At 42.9% G+C, this 12668-nt stretch overlaps 1 protein-coding gene across 1 annotated transcript in view; it reads right to left on the bottom strand.

Annotated features, from left to right (window-relative positions):
* The window catches only part of ABTB2 (ankyrin repeat and BTB domain containing 2), a 153222-nt gene that overhangs the window by 10796 nt on the left and 129758 nt on the right, over window positions 1-12668 (bottom strand). The window contains exons 5-11 of the mRNA XM_035116548.2: window positions 11322-11487; window positions 10288-10377; window positions 9713-9814; window positions 7180-7276; window positions 6407-6542; window positions 4354-4580; window positions 919-1097 (exon numbers count right to left, since the gene is read on the bottom strand). Of these exons, the coding sequence (XP_034972439.1) occupies window positions 919-1097; window positions 4354-4580; window positions 6407-6542; window positions 7180-7276; window positions 9713-9814; window positions 10288-10377; window positions 11322-11487 (997 nt within the window). The remainder of the gene's footprint in view (window positions 1-918; window positions 1098-4353; window positions 4581-6406; window positions 6543-7179; window positions 7277-9712; window positions 9815-10287; window positions 10378-11321; window positions 11488-12668) is intronic.

Genomic DNA, 12668 nt, shown 5'->3' with positions numbered 1-12668 from the left:
AAGAATGAATGGAGATCATTAGAGCTCTGTAAGGATTAATCTCAGACCGATAAAAGTTGCCTATTTTCCTTGCTGCTCCCTTACAGTATATAGAGGAATATGAAGGGCAAGGAGTTAAAATTCAGCTCTCTGCAGAGTGTCAGGTTCAAACAGAGCTAATTTTAAATCCATTCTTACTGGAATCTCTCTTTGCTAAGAAAAATACAAATCTGGACCCCACTATGTGAGCTAGATGTCTTTTCTGATGCATATGGGGGTGTGATTCCACAGCTGGGAGGGGTGATTTTTGCAACTAGTTGTGAACTGCTTGAGCTGGAGTAAGACTAGGGCCTGTATTATCTTTTTGAAGTGTCTATCTACTTATGTGTAATGCAATGTGACTATTTCGATCAGGCATCCCCAAACTTCGGCCCTCCAGATGTTTTGGACTACAATTCCCATCATCCCTGACCACTGGTCCTGTTAGCTAGGGATCATGGGAGTTGTAGGCCAAAACATCTCGAGGGCCGCAGTTTGGGGATGCCTGATTTAGATCTTTGCAAATTACACACATTTAAATTTCCATGTATGCAACTGTGTGACAGAAAGGCAGAATAAAAGTATTTCAGCTAAATTGTGTGTGTGTGTGTTTGTGTGTTTTAACGAGATTCTTTTAGAGCAAAGTCACTACAGATATCTCAATTACTATTAGAATGAGGGTCTCGGCTTGGATGGAGACTTTGACATTTGATCCCTGGCAAAACTGTGTTATCCAGGCTCAAGTAAACACAGCATGGTATTGTCCCCTGCTTCCAGAATTAACTGGGACCCTCACACATCACTGATTCCGCCCAAGCAAACTACAGAGCCCTTGGAGGGAACAGAGGATTTTCTTGAGCCAAACAATGCATATCTGAATATAGTTTTGAAGCTGATTACTTTGCTGGTTCTGAGGATTTCAAACATCAGCTGCAGTCCATCATTAACCAGCTCTTCATTGTAGTCTTCTTCCTTAATGGTGACAAATTCCCGTAGAAGATTCTGCACTACTGAGTAACGAGACTGATAAAAAGTTGTTTGGAGTGACTCAATCCACACGTGGAGCTTCCATGGGATTCCTGTGGCCATTCATTAAAAAGCAAAAAATGATTATTTTACCATGGAGAAAGCCCTGAATTGATGACAGCAAAATAATAGGCAGGAAATATACACATTTATTTTTTTTTGCTGAATCAAACCAAATGATTCTTCTCAATATTCTAAGCAGATGTCTCTGGGGAATTTACTTACAAGGTATGATAGACATAGTGGTTGTATATAAAACTAGTCCTACTCAGAGCAGACCCACTGATGTTAATACACGTGACCTAAATGTCTCTTAATTTCAATAGCTATACTCGTGAGTAGTACTCTTGAGTTGGATACAACCTAGTCATTGCACAATTGACCATAGCTGCCAAGTACCCCGTTTCCCCCGGGAAACCCCCGTATTTCTTACTGTTTCCCACAGATGTTCCAAATGGCAAAATACCCTGTATTCCCCCGGATTACGGAGCTCCTGCCAGTGGCCATGTTCTTCTGGTGCCGCGCCGGCACCGGAAATTGCTTCTATGCACTTCCAGACATGCGTAGAAGTGACTTCCGATGCCGCTGTGCCCATTTCCAAAATGTCTGCAGCGCCAGAAGTTGCTTCAGCGAATGTCCGGAAGTGCATAGAAGCGACTTCTGGTGCTGCGGACATTTTGGAAATGGGCACAGCAGCATCGGAAGTCGCTTCTACGCATGTCTGGAAGTGCATAGAAGCGACTTCCAGTGCTGCGGCACTGCTGATCCTGGATTTTTCAATCCGGAACTTGGCACCTATGCAATTGACCCCAGCATCTGATAATGAAAGGATTAAAGACTTCGAATGTGGGTGTATGAAGTGGGAGTTTGCTTTTTGAAAGGTAAGAGACACAAAAGAATCACAGAATCTGAAAGGACGAAGGTTCTCTTTCTGTGCCACCTCCATGTGTGTATAGTCATTGACCTAAAGTTGCTCTCACAGTGCCACTGCTATGATAATGTTAGCAACTTCCATGCATGTGGTCAGAATAGATTGGAAGATTAATTTCCACACTGTCCACTAGACCTCTAGAGGCAGGGAACCTTTTTCAGCCTGAAGACGATATTCTTTCATGGGCAACCTCCTACAGGCCACAAGCCAGTGTTGTGCCAGAAGTGGGGAGAGCAATGGATGCAAATTTGTACAATAGGCTATGTTCCAGCCATGGCAAGAGAAAAGAAGATTCTATACACAGGTACACACACATATACACCCATCTCTCATTCTTCCTCCTAAGCAAGCAAGAGATCTTGCTGGAATCCTTGGATTCCACCTGAGGTGGCTGCCTCAGTCTGCCTCATGGATGGGCCCGGCCCTGTTGCAAACTCACGCAAGCGAGTCACACCACACATTACTGGCGAGATGTGCTAAAAACCATTAGCTTCTCTATTCACCAACCTGTAATAAACATGTAAATAAACCACGGTATGGTTTTGTTTTATATGACTAGCACAAGTGGAAAACCTGCAGATATGTAAGTTCTAACAGATCATTTAGTAGAACATGAGACTCTTAATCTCAAGGTTGTGGGTTTGAGCCCCACATTGGGCAAAAGATTCCTGCATTGCAGGGGGTTGAACTAGATGGCCCTCACGGTCCCTTCCAGCTCTACAATTCTATGTTTCTATGAAACCAGTCTGCTTAAGCCTATTACCACACTTGTACTTTTTTCTTTGTCATTATAATGACTAAATGCAAAGCAAGGCAGGACTCCCACCGCTTTAAGAGTTGTACGGAAGAATAAATTTTGGTATATGTTGTTAGTTATGCAGGGGTGAGAAATCAACATATTCTACATAAGTATTTTAACTATAGAATCATGGCCTTTCTCTGCCTTTGGTCAGCCCAGAATTTTCAGCTGGTGTGTTCAGTTCTAATTCAGAAAAAACTAAAAAAAATGCAGTGTTTTTGACAGGACTAGTCATGCTTCTATGAGCTCTTATGAGGAGATGGTAATTCATCTTAAAGAATAGAGCTATCCTGAAGTTTTAAGTACCGTATTTACTTTGTAGCACGTAAGCATTTATAGATCTGTGGCTAAGGAATTGTGAACAACCCTGATTTCAGGAAGATTGTGTTAATGCCAAATACAGCTTCCTTATTTATTTACTGCCAGAAGTTTATCTGATCACTGAAGTTCAGTTTATTATTCAGCAATTACCGGTATATATTTCTCGTAATAGAGACAGGTTACTGGAGCTTCAATATTAATTCAACACAATACAAACAGGTATTCAGCTTTCCCAGATTACTTTTCCTATGCCAGGGGTCAGCAAACTTTTTCAGCAGGGGGCTGGTCCACTGTCCCTCAGACCTTTTAGGGGGTCAGACTATATTTCAAAGGGGGGGGGGGAAATGAACGAATTCCTGTGCCCCACAAATAACCCAGAGATGCATTTTAAATAAAAGCACACATTCTACTCATGTAAAAACATGCTGATTCCCAAACCGTCCGCGAACCGAATTTAGAAGGCGATTGGGCTGGATCTGGCCCCTGGGCCTTAGTTTGCCTACCCATGTCCTATACACTGTTTCTAAAATTGATCATTGCTGCAACTGGATGTTTACAGCAAACACAGTGAGTTCTTTGGCATGGATCAAATTAGGAACAGATGTGAAACAATTTCAAAAAACCTTGGATATCTGTATTTATTTATTTGCTCTGCTTTTAGAATGTGCAAACAAATGTTAAAAGTTGAGAAATCACAGGCCAATGTTCGGTTACTTTTGCAATTTTCATGTGCCACTCCAAAAAGTAAGGAGGGCCCTCTTTCTACTTCAGAAACACTATAATTAATAAATAAAATATGGATAATCACAGAAATGCAAATTATTTCCTCTCTCCATTACTTTTGTTGTCTTGCCTTTTAGAATGTAAGCTTTCAGGCAGGCACTGACTTATTAAAGTTTTATGTAATGTATTTTAGAAACATATTTAGAGGAATTCAATGCTGCACTCTTCTGATCGTTCCAGTGGTGCGAGCATTTTGGCTTGCCAGACAGAGTGATCCATCACATGATGTTTCAGAGGTCCTCCTTACCCCTCACACAGGGGAGGACAAGAGAGGGGCACCCCATCCATAAACTGAGGTCCTTGTTCAGGGCTTCTGCTAATGGGACTCAGTGGTTGAATCCCGTCCATTATATAAAATGTAATAAAAATAAATATGGTAATGTTTATAGACAGAGAGAGTGGGAATGCTCCCATATCTTAAAATCACAGGCCTTGTATTCTGGAAGCAACGTATCTGGAAATGAGCTCCGCTTACCAAGCGTTCTGAGCTCCATTGTGATGTCGACATAGCCATGCTCAGCACTGTAGTACATGGCCTCTTGCAAAGCCTTCATCCTGGCTTTACATAGCTTAACCTGGCCCTCGTTGGAGCTTCCTTGGCTGGAGGTGTCACTGTCCACGCCCTCTGCTAAAATCTCTTCCAGCGAGAGGACATCTCCCTTGGACTGCTGCGGCTGGGTCAAGAGCTTGCGCAGAACATTTCTGCAATAAAGGAAAACGAGAGATGCTATTCGCGGTTGGGCGTGGTATCCCAACGGGTTCTCTTCAGGTGTTCAGATCCTGTGTTCGTTAAATATGGGGTGTGGAGGGTGGGGCATGAGAGATGAGTGTGCTATGGCAACATTCCCCAGTGAACCTGTGGCCCTCCACAAGTTGCAGAGTGACTGTCTGAAGAAGAGAGCTTCCTGTACCCATGGAGGCTCCACACAGATCTTGAAAACCCCATTATTCTAAAACACACAAGAATGTACTCCATAGGTACAGAAGCCTCCCCACTTCAGAAGATTGCCCTCCTGCTTGTGGAAGGTGATCACAATGGCAACTGGAGTGGTGGTGGCAGAGCTAGCACGCTCATTGTCCCCTCACCTCTTTACTTAACATGTACTTAAGCCCATTCCAGGCTATGCAAGAAGTTTGGGTTAATAGACCCTTATCTCCACAGGTGTGCTTTAAAGATGGCAAAGTGCCTTTCCATATCAGCGGGATAAATATAAAAGCAGAACTCAACATTAAATCCTTTCAGTGCTTGCATACTTATTGTTTTGTCCATAGGCTATCTGTGTTTCCCACCCACCTACCCCAATTTGTTCCCCCTTCTTCCTCCAAAGAGCAAGAGAAGCATACATGGGTTCATCTTCCTTTACCATCATAACAATCTACAGCCACCCCATGAGCTTCATAGCTCAGCAGGTCCACATTCCACTGCACCACACAAATTTACACGACACCCACGCCAACTGTTAGTGGTTGATCTAAATTACTGCTTGCCACTGTTCTCTGTGCACAAGCTGGACACATGACGTTTTCTGTATGACTACAGGGGGCACAAATTTATCTCTCCTGTATGCTCTCCTTGTGCATTTTTTCCAGAAAGAAGCAACAGATAGTGAATTTTTCCCTAGTGAAGAAGTAATTGATGCTCCATAGTTCAGATACCCATGATTTTAGCATAGGTGTGATTGGGGGAGTGAACTCAAAAGCAAAAGATAGCACCAGAGACATGAGCTCATGATCTTTCTAACTTAGGACTTATGTCATGCAAAAATGTTGTTTTCTTCTGTGTTTGTAAACTTTTTGAAAATTACTCTGTTAATGTCGAATGTTTCAGGATGCTGTCAGCAAAACCCGGCTGTTGCCCAAGAAAGTGTAAAGACAAAGGAAGATTTATTACTGTCCTTTTTTATTCAGTATTTACAGAGATAGGCTATTGAACCCAGCCTCTTGGATAATGGCATTGACCAGAGTGAATCTCCACCCTCCGTCTCCCACTTCCTCATTCGTCATTCTTGTCATCTCCTCTACAGGTGCTGCTATGTGCCTTCTGTCTCTGAGCTCTTTGCTCTCCTACTTTCAAGGCTCTCTGGGAGATGGAGGGTCTGGAATGCTTTCTAATGACAAGATGTCAGCTGGGTGTTGTTCTGGCTTTCCCATGATTTCCCAACTCCCCCCCTCATCTGCCTCTGAGCTGTTACCTCCCTCAAACCCCAGTCGTAAAACTATTCTGTTTTCCTGCTGCCTGGAAGGGTCAGGATGGGGAGGCGGTCTCCACCGCTCCTCCTCTGCCCAGTCCCTGACAATCAATGCCAATGAAGTTCATCCTTATTATGCCTATATTGAAGAGGACAGAGCAGTGGCTAAGAGAGTGTGGGTTATGCCAGCCCTGCAAAATGCCCCTGGTCTTGTTGTACCCATATTGCTGGAGGGAGAAGGGAGAAAGTGTACGACAACTTTGTAGTGCAGTCCATTGCTGTTAACCTGGCATTTTAAGCATCAATGTCTGCAAACGAGTGCCTGTCCATGAGGTTTACCTGTGTCCATGTGCAGCGGCGTGGCTAAAGCAATTCATGTCCTCGTGGAGCGATGAGGACATCCCATTGGCTTCCAGCATGCTTAGCAGGGGATCTGCTCCCCGGCTCAGCAGCAAGCTGACCAGCTCATAATTGCCTAGAAAGACAAACCATTTTACCTTTATTGGTATTTTCAAAGGATATACTATACTGTATAGAAACCATCTGATTCATGTATTCATTCATAGAGAGAAAATGGGTTATAGGTTAACGGATGCACACCACACATTAAAATGCTATACAGTAAACGACACACAGATGAGAAACAATCCAGGTATAAAAGAACACACATATGGCCAGTTCACATATTGTGAGCAGAGAATCCTGTACATAGGGTGGGGCACGTTCCACTGAGTGTACAAGAGAATGTGCAGTCTAGGAAACAGGTGTACAACTTTGTGCATTTGTACAGCAGATACCTGTGGCCATTCCCCCTGAAATAAGATGAAGAAGACCGGATGGACATGCCTCCACTTGGGTCACACACAGCCTTGTACACATGGCGCAACTTACACATCATCCCAGTGGCCTACTGTGCACACAGAATGCTCAGTCAGCAATTGCATGACAGCAGGTGTCAGCTTAAAAATATTGAAGGGTGTGGGAACAGATGCGTTTGGCACTTTTGAAAACATTGCTTCTTCCCACTTTTATGTGTTTTGACACCCACTGCGCATTAAGAGAGCAAATCCCTGCTTCTGGGGAGTGAAAATGCAACGCTTGCTCAGACTTGCCTGCTGCTGAAGCCAGCTGGAGTGGGGTCTCTGCATAGTTGTCCTCTCCACTGTTCACAGCAGAGCCTTCGACGTGGGCTCCAGCATCCAGGAGCAACTGCAAATGCACAGTAGGAACAAACAACTCAAGAAACAGAGCAACAGAAAAAGTACAAGAGTAACCTCCCTCGGCAGAAATCTACTACAATCGTACCTCTACTTACATATCCATCTGGATATGGAATCTTCGGGTTACAGCCACGGCAAACCCGGAAGTGTATACTTCCGGGTTTCGCCGTGTGCGCATGCGCAGAAGCGCTCAATTCTGCCGTGTGCATGCGCAGAAGTGCTCCATTGTGTCGTGTGTGTGTGTGTGTGCAGAAGCACACCTCTATTTATTTTATTTTTGGGGTGCGGACCCCCGGAATGCATTAAGTTCGCATCTGGAGGGTCCACTGTACTAGGCTTATAGCATCCATCTGTGCGGAAAACTCCTTCAAGTTTACTTATGTTTACTGCCTTCTTGTTTATCAGCTCTAAAGGCCTCGGTGTGTACGTTCTTCAATGAAACACTACAAAAATATGAAAAAGGGAATGCTGTCCTTAAAAGGAGCATTTTGATTTGTACTTCTGACTGTTCCTCAAAGCTGCATGTGGCAGTTACTCAACTACTACTGAGTAATCCAAGTATGTGTGTCCATAGGATAGGGGTCCCCAAACTAAGGCCCGGGAGCCAGATGTGGCCCAATCGCCTTCTAAATCCGGCCCGCGAACGGTCCAGGAAGCAGCATGTTTTTACATGAATAGAATGTGTCCTTTTATTTAAAATGCATCTCTGGGTTATTTGTGGGGCATAAGAATTCGTTCATATTTTTTTTCCAAAATATAGTCCGGCCCCCCACAAGGTCTGAGGGACAGCGGACCGGCCAGGATCTGCCCACATTGTGTTTACTGTGATATCAAGGAAATAGACAACCATCTGACTTTTAGAAGACATCTGAAGGCAGCCCTGTTTAGGGATGTTTTTTATGTTTGATCTTTTATTTTGTTTTTAATATTCTGTTGGGAGCCACCCAGAGTGTCTGGGAAAACCCAGCCAGATGGGCGGTGTATAAATATATTATTATTATTATTATTATTATTATTATTATTATTATTATTATTATTATTATCCTAATCATCATCATCAGAATCGGTCCTACAATTAATTCCCATGGGCCACTGGAGACACCTGAAAAACAGAGCTTCCTAAGATTAAATGTTTACCACTGAACAACAGGGAGTGAGTAAACATTAATTGCAGTTAACAAAAACATGGCTTAGAAAGCCCAAGGCTTCATTTCTTCTGAAAGGTTCTGTTGACAGGATTCTCAGCGATGTCTCTGGGGCAAAACACGCTTATTATCATTGCATGTGTAAATTAAGTGTGCCCGGCCTTTGCAATACTAAAGAGTGCACTGGCAATGTTCCAAGTCTTTGAAGGCAAAATCTCATTTGCATGGACATTTGCATTTATGAATAATTCGAAATTGAATGAACTCTGTCCACAATTGCTTGCTAACTTATGGGAACAGAAATAGCAGAAACAGGAAAATCTCTACCTGTGACTGACTACTTGCTGTTGTTCATTTCAAATTCCTATTGACATTAAATGGAGACGATAACAGTATTTCAAGAGCCCAAAATACACATTGGACCCTAATTCTACGAAGCCTTTGACAACAACACAGACAATATGAGCAGGAAGAGGACTTGCACAAGGCAGCAGCTGATGTGTTTGGGAGTGTAAGGAATGACCAACAATGGTTTTTCCAATGACATATTAAAGAAACATTTCAAACATGTTGCATTGCAACTTCTGGATATATTGTTAGATTTCATTAATTTAATTTTTTATTATGTAGACACATTATAGCTACCAAATATACTTATCAAGATATCTGTTCATATTGCCTCCTCATTATCTTAGAAGAAGAAATTAAACAAATAAAAGCTAGTTATAAATGGAGCATCATTCCTTATTCGCTGTGGAGGCACTCCTATACACACTTACCTGGAAGTAAGCCCCACTGAAGTCAATGGGACCTACTTCTGGGTAGACATGTATGGGATTGTGCTGTAAATTGAGAAATTGACTAATATCCTGAAGGTAAGGGAAGGTCTTCAAGTCAATAACTTGGTTATTGAAAAATGGAGTGTGTTCGTAATGTAATACAATGCAAGGAAATATTCAACCACATACACTATTAAGTATATTATAAATATAATATGTAGACAAAATATAATGATCACATGAAGTCTGTTTAGGAGTAAGTTTATTATATTTTGTTATTTGTGTGATGACCTGGTACTGTTGTTATTTTTTTAAAAAAAACTATGCTCTATCCTGTTTGTGTTTTTTATTGATCACCATCACCATCACCTTTACAGGATTGATATGTGTTCCAAAAGCAACAAAAGCAACTAGTTTATGAGTTTGCATGCCCTGCCTCTCCATTTTGTTTCCACATCTCGCTATTTCAAACTGCAGATTGACAACTTGTCTTTTGCTCACCTGAACTACAGAGATATGTCCATGTAACACAGCAAAGGTGAGTGCAGTCCAGTGCCGGCTATCAGGATGAACTGATGGGTATCGGGAGGAACTACCAGGGACCTAGGAAAAATGGAAAGAATGCTTAGCCATTGCCATCTTTCTTCTCCCCTTAGAAATGTCTGAGAGTGGCACTTCCCTAGTAAATTACGGCCCTGGGGAGTGACAGGCTGACACGACTCAGAAAGTACTGCCAACACCAATCAGTGTATTCAATCCCTTGGGTTTTTCTACTGCATCTACTGGTTTTCTTCAGAGGCTGCTTTTGCAGGGAGGAAACATTTACTCCCTCTATTTCCCCATTACTGTGCCACTGTTAATCATGATCTCATCTGTGGCGAGCTTTGAATGTGATTTAAGCTTTATTGCTCTAGAATCCATAACAATTATTTTTCAGAGAAGGAAATCTCTTTCTCAGAATGGCCATCCGTACATGCAATCATCCCAAAACAAGACACTGTTTCTGAGGGATAATAAGCAATGGTTCTTGGTCAGACCATAAACTGGCAGCGTCCCTGGGTTCAGTCTTTACTTACTGGTATATCCAGATTTGCACCAGCATCGATTAACATCTGGACCATGGCTTCATCGCCAGCAGAACAGGCATACATGAGTGGAGTCATACCCTTTAAGGACAAAACATGTGGTCAGCAAACTTTGATTGCTATGCCCAAAAGCAATGGCCATCAAAAAGCCTGCGATTCAGATTCTCACATGGAGTTTATAGGCACACTTTTAAGCCTTATCTGGGAATATTAATTGCATGAGAGAGAATCGCATAAGGGAGAGAGGGATGAGCATGCTAGGTCTGTTCCCCTGCCACATTGTCACTGCCCATCCTCATCACCCCCCATGAGTTGGAGGCAAAGGTCTGCACTGGGGAGCTGGCCCTAGTTGTAGGGGAGAACTCTGCAAGAAGAATAGGCTCCCCTTTTCACACAACCAACTGGAGCCCCTGAAATGGCAGCTGGATACAACCATTTTGCCTTCCCTTTGTCAACATGTCCAAACATGTCCAAAATGATTGACAACCTCCAAAGAACATCAGTGGAGTGAGGGGTGTGTGCCTAGGGTTGCCAGACTCAATAGAGGACAGGACTTCAGTGCCTTTAATTGCCCTGCTCTCTTTTGAGTCTGGAAACCTTAAAGAGAAACCAGCAGACCCTTTGCTTGGAAATTAAACAAAGGGTCTGCTGGTTTCTCTTTAAGGTTTCCAGACTCAAAAGAGAGCAGGGCAATTAAAGGCACAGAAGTCCTGTCCTCTATTGAGTCTGGCAACCCTATGCGTGCCTGATGTTCTTGTTTCTGCTGTTTTGCCCCATGAGAAATTTTACTTGGTTGCTGCTGCCTATGAAATTGCCTCTGTCCGCCAATCCCCAGAATGTGATAATAGTGGGCAGAAACAGGAAGGAAGAGTATCAGTTCTCCTGAACTGGAACATCCTCTGCATCTTAGAATCATAGGGTTGTAGAGCTGGAAGAGACAGTGTCTGAGCTTTCTCAGTAAGTGCTTTGTATACTGATCTGCCTAATTAATTTTAGATACACCCACACCCCATTCTTCTACATACCTGATCGTCCATTGTATTGACCCCTTCCGGACCCAATGCTTCTATAGCTTGGTTGATCAAGTCAGTCCTTCCACAGTTCAGCATTCGAAACCCCAAATCCTGCTGGAATTTTTCAGTGGCAGCCTTTGCATCCATTCTCCGGAAGGAACTGAAACAGCATTCAGGCCTGTTGGGGACACATAGCAAGAAAATATAGCTGCAATTTTAAGCGGTGCATTACTGGTTTTAAAGAAGGCCGTATTATTCATATTAAAACGGGTTGTATTATTACTATTATGATTATTTATACGGTAGTCCTGAATTTCAGCAGGCCTTGGTTTGACTCAGCTCGGGGAAGATCAATAGCAGTGGCAGGGCAACCTCTTTCCCCCTTTTGAGCGCCACATTGTCTCAGGAGTAATCTGTCCCATACTGCCCCTACATTCTGAAATGCCCTTCTTTCTGCCATATGTGAAACATCACCTGTCAGTTGCTTAAGATGTCTTGTAGAGACATATCCTTTTGCCCAGACTTTCCCTGACCATAGAGCTTCAGCCCGTTACTACAAGTTGTCTGTACTTATTCCTGTTTGTATTATAATGTTTACACTCCTACCCACACCAGAACCCCAATTATTTTTTTGCAGATACGATAGCTGAGGGAAAATATTTTCACACAAAAATATTTTCACACAACCAGGAAAAAGCTTTTAAAGATACAATTCATCTTCTTGCCAAATAAAAAACTGCCCCTTCCAATAAAATCAAGCAGTGACCTTATGAAAATCAGAGTTGTCTCATTCCTGTAATATATGGAACAGTACTCAACTACCCCATCCCATCTCCTTGAATAACAGGACTTTCCCCCTGCTCCCCCTATGAATTTCCCACATCTTCTCCATATCAGTTCCAGAGGGTTGTGGGAACCCCTAGAACATATTTAGAAGAGGTGTGGAGAGGGTGAGGTGGGGGAAAATGTGGTGTTGTGCAAGCAGAAATCCTTGCGCTGGTCTGAACTTTCACAGAGGGCCACATTGGATACGACCTATGGTCTACACCAGGCATCCCCAACCTTCAGCCCTCCAGATGTTTTGGACTACAGTTCCCATGTTCCCTGACCACTGGTCCTGTTAGCTAGGGATCATGGGAGTTGTAGGCCAAAACATCTGGAGGGCCACAGTTTGGGGATGCCTGGTCTACACTTTAGGTAGGCGGGAATCATATTTCTGAATGCTCCCCCATAGGAAAGCTACACACTCTTAGAAAACTGGCCTTAGTGAGCAAGCTTACCTATAATGTCTCATTCCAGAATGCTAGTTTTGTACTTGCAATATTTTTTTTTTTTTTACATGGGGAAGCAATAAAAAAA

Source organism: Zootoca vivipara, chromosome 1 (assembly GCF_963506605.1).
Source record: "Zootoca vivipara chromosome 1, rZooViv1.1, whole genome shotgun sequence".
In the NCBI taxonomy this organism is placed as follows: domain Eukaryota; kingdom Metazoa; phylum Chordata; class Lepidosauria; order Squamata; family Lacertidae; genus Zootoca; species Zootoca vivipara.
Note: the sequence above shows the minus strand (reverse complement) of the source record. Positions and strands in the feature narration are given on the sequence as shown.